At 47.6% G+C, this 6,601-nt stretch overlaps 1 protein-coding gene across 1 annotated transcript; it reads left to right on the plus strand.

Annotated features, from left to right (window-relative positions):
- The first annotated feature begins 116 nt into the window (after positions 1-116).
- Positions 117-1,073, plus strand: LOC122679308 (olfactory receptor 5A1). The gene has a single exon (XM_043879923.1). It carries the CDS (start codon positions 117-119, stop codon positions 1,071-1,073), a length of 957 nt encoding a protein of 318 aa, XP_043735858.1.
- Positions 1,074-6,601: the final 5,528 nt, after the last annotated feature.

The following is a 6,601-nucleotide window of genomic DNA, read 5'->3' on the forward strand; positions in this document are numbered from 1 at the left end:
ACATGTAACTGTCTGTAATAATCTGCCTTCCTCTTATGCATTTAATAATTATTTGCTGACATCATTTGTCTTGTGGGTTATTATCATGATCCCAGGTCTGCATCTTGTCCTCCTCCATGGGAAACACGTCCACAACTAAAGCCTGGAACGGCTCATCAGTGACCATGTTCATCCTCCTGGGGTTTGGGGACCATCCACAACTGCAGGCCCTCCTCTTTGTGACCTTCCTGGGCATCTACCTGGTGACCCTGACCTGGAACCTGGCCCTCATCTTTCTGATCAGAGGTGACAGCCGTCTACACACGCCGATGTACTTTTTCCTCAGCAACCTGTCCTTCGTGGACATCTGCTACTCTTCCGCAGTGGCTCCCAAGATGCTCTCCGACTTCTTCCGGGAACGGAAGAGCATTTCCTTCCTGGGCTGCGCCGTTCAGTTCTTCTTCTTCGTGGGCGCCGGTCTAACGGAGTGCTTCCTGCTGACGGCGATGGCGTACGATCGCTACGCGGCCATCTCCCGCCCGCTGCTCTACTCCGCCATCATGTCCCGGGGCCTCTGTACCCGCATGGTGGTTGGAGCCTACGTCAGCGGCTTCCTGACCTCCCTGGTCCAGTCCAGTTCCATATTTCGGCTCCGCTTCTGCGGACCCAACCTCATCGACCATTTCTTCTGTGACCTCCCACCGGTCCTGGCACTTTCTTGCTCCGACACCTTCTCCAGTCAAGTGGTGAATTTCCTCGTGGTGGCCGTCGTTGGGGGCACATCGTTCCTCATCCTTCTTGGCTCCTACGGTCACATAGTGGCTACTGTCCTGAAGATCCGCTCGGTGCAAGGTCGCAGGAAGGCCCTCCACACGTGCGCCTCGCATCTGATGGTGGTGACTCTGTTGTTTGGGACGGCCCTTTTCATGTACCTGCGGCCCAGCTCCAACTACTCGTTTGGCAGAGACAAGGTGGTATCTGTGTTCTATTCACTGGTGATCCCCATGCTGAACCCGCTCATTTACAGTCTGAGGAACAAAGAGATCAAGGATGCCCTGTGGAAGATGCTGGGGAAGAAGAAAGTGTTTTCCTAGGTCATGACTGAAGACATATGTCTCCAAGCTGCCAGAGACCTAAATGGTTCATGATAGCCTCTACCTCTGGCTTTAGGTAAGTGACATGTTTGTGTGCATCTTGAAAATGGAAGCACCTCCTTCCGTATTTTCTCGCCATTCCAGTTGGTCATCTGTCTACTGACCCCACTGGGGATCGTCAAAAGGAGAACCTACGGTGTAGCGCAGGGAACTCTACCCAGTGTTCTGTGGTGACCTAAATGGGAAGGAAATCCAAAAAATAGGGGATATGTGTAAACATATGGGGATTCCCAGATGGTGCTGGTTGATTTTAAAAACCTGCCTGCCAATGTGAGAGATGTAAGAGACGTGGGTTTGATCTCTGAGTCGGGAAGACCCCTCCTAGAGGAGGGCATGGCAACCCACTCACATATTCTTGCCTGGAGAATCCCATGGATGAAAGAGTCTGGTGGGCTACAGTCCCTGGGATCGCAGAGTTGGACAGGAATGAAGAGACTTAGCACACACATAAACGTACAACTGCTTCCCTTCGCTGTACAGAAGAAACTAACAACATTGTAAAGTAACTCCAATAAAAGTTAATTTTTAAAAAAGAGAAAGAGATTACTTCAGAAAAACAGAAAGAAATTCCCCAGAATAGCCTATTCTCACAATTGGTATCACAACCACCACCTTTTATGGGGCACCTGGTGGCTCAGATGGTAAAGAATCTGCCTGCAATGCTGGAGGCCTGGCATCAATCCCAGGGTGGGGAAGATCCCCTGGACGAGGGCATGGCAACCCACTCCAGGATTCTTGCCTGGAGAATCCCACGGACAGAGGGGCCTGGTGGGCTGCAGTCCACGGGGTTGCAAAGAGTCGGACACAACTCAGCGACTCACACTTTCACTTTTTCAGTTCATAGACTCTAGACCCTCCATTTGATCTCATGAGAGAGTCCTACATAGAAGCAGAATAAAATGTAGCCTCTACATCGTTTTATCTGAAGAATCTGCATGTATGAGTCTACTATCACAGCTGTAACTAATCACCACAAACCTAGTGGCTTAAAACAATACAAATTTATTATCTCATAGGTCTGCAGGTAAGAAGTCTTTTAGTTGGGGACCGCGGGGAAGCGGGGTTGGGCAGGGGGTGGTGTTCAGCTCCATGGGGTCTTTGTTGTGGCACAGACGTGCGGACTTTCTTAGCTGAAGAAGTGAAATGAAGTGAAGTCGTATCCTACTTTTTGTGACCCCATGGACTGCAGCCCACCAGGCTTCTCCGTCCATGGGATTTTCCAGGCAAGAATCCTGGAGTGGGTTGCCATTTCCTTTTCCAGGGGATCTTCCCAACCCAGGGATTGAACCCAGGTCTCCCGCATTGTAGGCAGATGCTTTTACCATCTGAGCCACCAGGGAAGTCTTAGCTGAGTCACGTGGAATCTTAGTTCCCCGACCAGTGATGGAATCCACATCCGCTGCATTGGAAAGCAGATTTTTAACCATTGGACCACCAAGGAAGTGTGTGTAGGCAAGGGGTCTCACCGGGTTGAAATCAAGGTATCAGCAGGGCCACCTTCTTTTCCAGAGACTCTGAGGTAGAATCCATTTCCTTGCCTTTTCCAGCTTCTAGAGACCACCCACATTCCTTGGCTTGTGGGCCCCTCCCCATCTTCAAAGCCGGCGATGTCACATCTGCTCTCACCTGGAACATTCTCTGTTCTTAAAAACTGTTTTGACTAGACTGGGCCCATCCATATAGTCCAGGATAATCTCCTCGTTTCAACACTAATAACTCTTGTAAATCAACTATACTACAATAAAATTTAAATATTATTTTAAAAAACACGGATAACTCAATCACATCTGAACAGTTCCTTTTGCCTAACAGGTCATTGGAAGGATGTTGCTGAAGCTGAAGCTCCAATCATTTGGCCACCTGATGTGAAGACCTGACTCACTGGAAAAGACCCGGATGCTGGGAAAGATTGAAGGCAGGAGGAGAAGGGTATGACAGAGGATGAGATGGTTGGATGGCATCACCAACCCGATGGACATGAGTTTGAGTAAACTCCAGGAGTTGGTGATGGGCAGGGAGACCTGGCATGCTGCAGTCTGTGGGGTTGCCAAGAGTCAGACACGACTAAGCGATCACACAACAACAATCTATTAGCAGGTTCCTGAAATTAAGACCTGGGCATTTGGGGGAAGGGGCATTATTCTGCCTACATTGCTCTCTGTTGTTAGGAGTTTTGTTCCTATTTATTCATTTATTTCTGGCTACCCTGGGTCTTCATTGCTGCACATGGGCTTTCTCTGGTTGTGGTGAGCAGACGCTACTCTCTACTTGAATTGCAGGGTCTTCCCATTGCCATGGCTTTTTCTTGTTCCCTGGGCTCCAGTTGCCACATGTGGGCTCAGAAATTGAGGCACACAGGCTTAATCGCTCTACAGCATGTGGGACCCTCCCCGACCAGGGATCGAACCCATGTTCCTCGAATTGGTAGATGGATTCCCAACCACTGGATGACCAGGGAAGTCCCTAGCCCTCTTAACACTTGTCATTTTATTGATTTGAGTTTATGAGGCTAGCTCTCAAGAATATTCCCGAGCTCCCCACTGCCTCCACGTGGAAGTCCTTAACCAGCACTGCAAAGTCCCTTCTGCTTTTTGGTGCCCCTCTCCAGCTCTTCACTCCTCACTCCATCCCCCAGCACCGTGGCATCTGGGCAGCATGATGTCCCAGGTTGTTTTTCCCTCAAGCTCCATACACAAGGCATTTCCTCTTCCCTCCATCCAGATGGCTTCTCATCCTTCAGGTCTCTGCTCAGACAGCACTTCCTCCATAAAGATCTGTCCACCTCTTCCCCAGCCCAGAACATCATGGTTCACCCAGTCGATGCACTAACAGTACTGTTGGGAATCTCTCTTTCTGCAGCTTGTAACCTTACACTAGACTGTGTGCATGCTCAGTCATGCCCAACTCTTTGCAACACCACGGACTGTAGCCCTCCAGGCTCCTGTGTCCATGGGATTTCCCAGGCAAGAATACTGGAGTGGGTGGCCATTTCCTGCTCCAGGGGATCTTCCCGACCCAGGGATCGAACCTCATCTCTTGCGTCTCCTGCATTGGCAGGCAGATTCTTCATGACTGAGCCACCTGAGAAGCCCTTACACTAGTCTACAATTTCCTTAAGGACAGTGAGTGACTCTTGTTCACTATTGTTCTTTCAGAACCTACCACAGTGTCTGGCAAATAGTAGGGACATACTAAATATTTGTTTGATAAATGAATTATTCACTGTCCTAGTAATGTTGGCTTTTGCAGAGTATGGTGTTTATATTATTTCCTTATCATGTGGCTAACAGTGAATCTCAGGGTCTGATGATTGGGAAGAAATTAATTATCTCTGCTTTTAGAAAATGTAAATGAGAATGTGTCCGTGACACCTCAGAGAGTGATTAATTTGTGAAGCTGTGGATTTTTTGCAAAATCCTTCCTTTGTAGAAATACTCACAGGGTAAATGTAGCTAATCATGTGCAAGGATGTAGAGAACCAGCTGCCTAAATGCACTTCTAACCATAGACTTTGAAGCTCCTTCCCCTACTGTCTAGAGCTGTGGATATTAACACGATAATATTTCTAGAAGAGAAATTCTTAGAGGTTACAGTCCTCTCCAATCTCTTTTTGTCTTCTCACTTCAAGTGAATGAATGCTAAGTTGCTTCAGTTGTGTCCAACTCTTTGCGACCCTGTGGACTGTAGCCCGCCAGGCTCCTCTGTCCGTGGGATTCTCCAGGTAAGAATACTGGAGCGGGGTGCTGTGCCCTCCTCCAGGGGATCCTCTCGACCCAGGGATCGAACCTACATCACTTGCACCTCCTGCATGGGCAGGCGGTCCTTTACCACTAACACCTCTTGGGAAGCCCCCTCACTTCAAGTATCTGCCCACAAACACACACTCCCAGCATCAGGAGGAAGGATAAATGAGCTTCAAGTGTTCTGTCTTATTAGCAGCTTGGGCCCCGGGAGGAGCTGCATGTGCCTGATGAGACAGACCAGCTGGGGGTGGCTGCCCACCGTCAGCGGGTATTTGCTCTGTGTAACGATGCACCACCCAGGCTCGTCTATGACCTCCTGGATGTCTGAGTCTCAGCCAGATGCAGGGACTTCTTTAACATTTCTTTTCCAGGCACGACTCTAGTTTTTCCTGCCTTCCTATAAACTCAACCCAAATTTTCCCCTTTCCTCTTCTGTTCCTGTAATGACATCCTCTGATGAGTCTCCTGAACCATATTTGAAACTTAGCTCCTAGGGGGAAAAAGACTTTAAAAGAAAACATTTCTGAGGAGGTTGCTTGCTTTAGACCCCTCCCCAAAGAATTAGTAAGCAGCATATTAGTAAGCAGTGACTCAGTGGTAAAGAATTCGCCAATGCAGGAGACAGTTTTGATCTCTGAGTTGGGGGAAATGGCAACCCCCTCCAACGTTCTTGCCTGGAAAGTTCCATGGACAGAGGAGCCTGGTGGGCTACAGTTCATGGGTTTGCAAAGAGTCTGACGTGACTGAGTGACTGAGCTCATATGAATATATTCTCAGTACCAGGGAGATCCCTAATATCCACGTTGTTTGCACCTTACTGCCTGGAATTCTGAAATTCATCTGTTCGTTTAAGGCTGGTCCTCTTTTAAAGTGCCAACGTTTCCTTTTTTAAAAAAGGGTATTCTTTAAGTTTCATGGTCATTTCTACAGGAAGGATCTGAAAAGGGAAGCTAAGCAGATCTGTAAGCACCTAAGATAAAGGGAGACGCTGCACCGGAAGAGGACGAGGTCCAGACCCGGAGAGGGCACGCTCATGGGCGACCGTCCGGACTCACTGTCTGACTCAGCTCGGGTTAAAAGGCACGGGTATCAATTTATGCCGTGTCATTCTCACAGCCAAATCCAGTCAAACCCAAACTGGCAACCCAAATGGTCAAGCTCAAACTTAGCCACAAATTTTAAGACATTGAAAACTGGCAAGAGCTGATTACATGAGGTAATACATGCAAAACATTCTGGGTCTTGCACACCAATAAAAATCTGTTTTATTGGTTTAGGTATGTCTATCTAACTGAAGAAGGATCAGTCCCCAAGATGCTTTCCACCACTCCCCATGATGTACATAAAAGGATTAATGTTTCCTGACTGTCTGCTATTCACGGAGCATTGGGCCAGACACTTCACAGTTGCTCTTTGATATAATCAGCAAGGTGAACAGTTCTCGATGACCAAAGTTCGAATTTCAATGGTCGCCAACTCTGACAATTCGTGGACGTCACTTATGCTCTCACATCTTCATTCTCTAACTCTGCCAAGTTGATACCACCTCTCATATGAAGTTGATTACTATTTAATTATCACATCTACTTTACAAAAAAAAAGATGTGGGAATTAAATTCTATACATGTATGCAATTTGTGTTAAATTCCATTTCTTTGTGGTCATCATTTCACAATATTTATGAATATCAGATCATTATTTTGTGTACCTGAAATTAATAGAATG

This window comes from Cervus elaphus, chromosome 1, assembly GCF_910594005.1.
Source record: "Cervus elaphus chromosome 1, mCerEla1.1, whole genome shotgun sequence".
NCBI classification, from domain to species: Eukaryota; Metazoa; Chordata; class Mammalia; order Artiodactyla; family Cervidae; genus Cervus; species Cervus elaphus.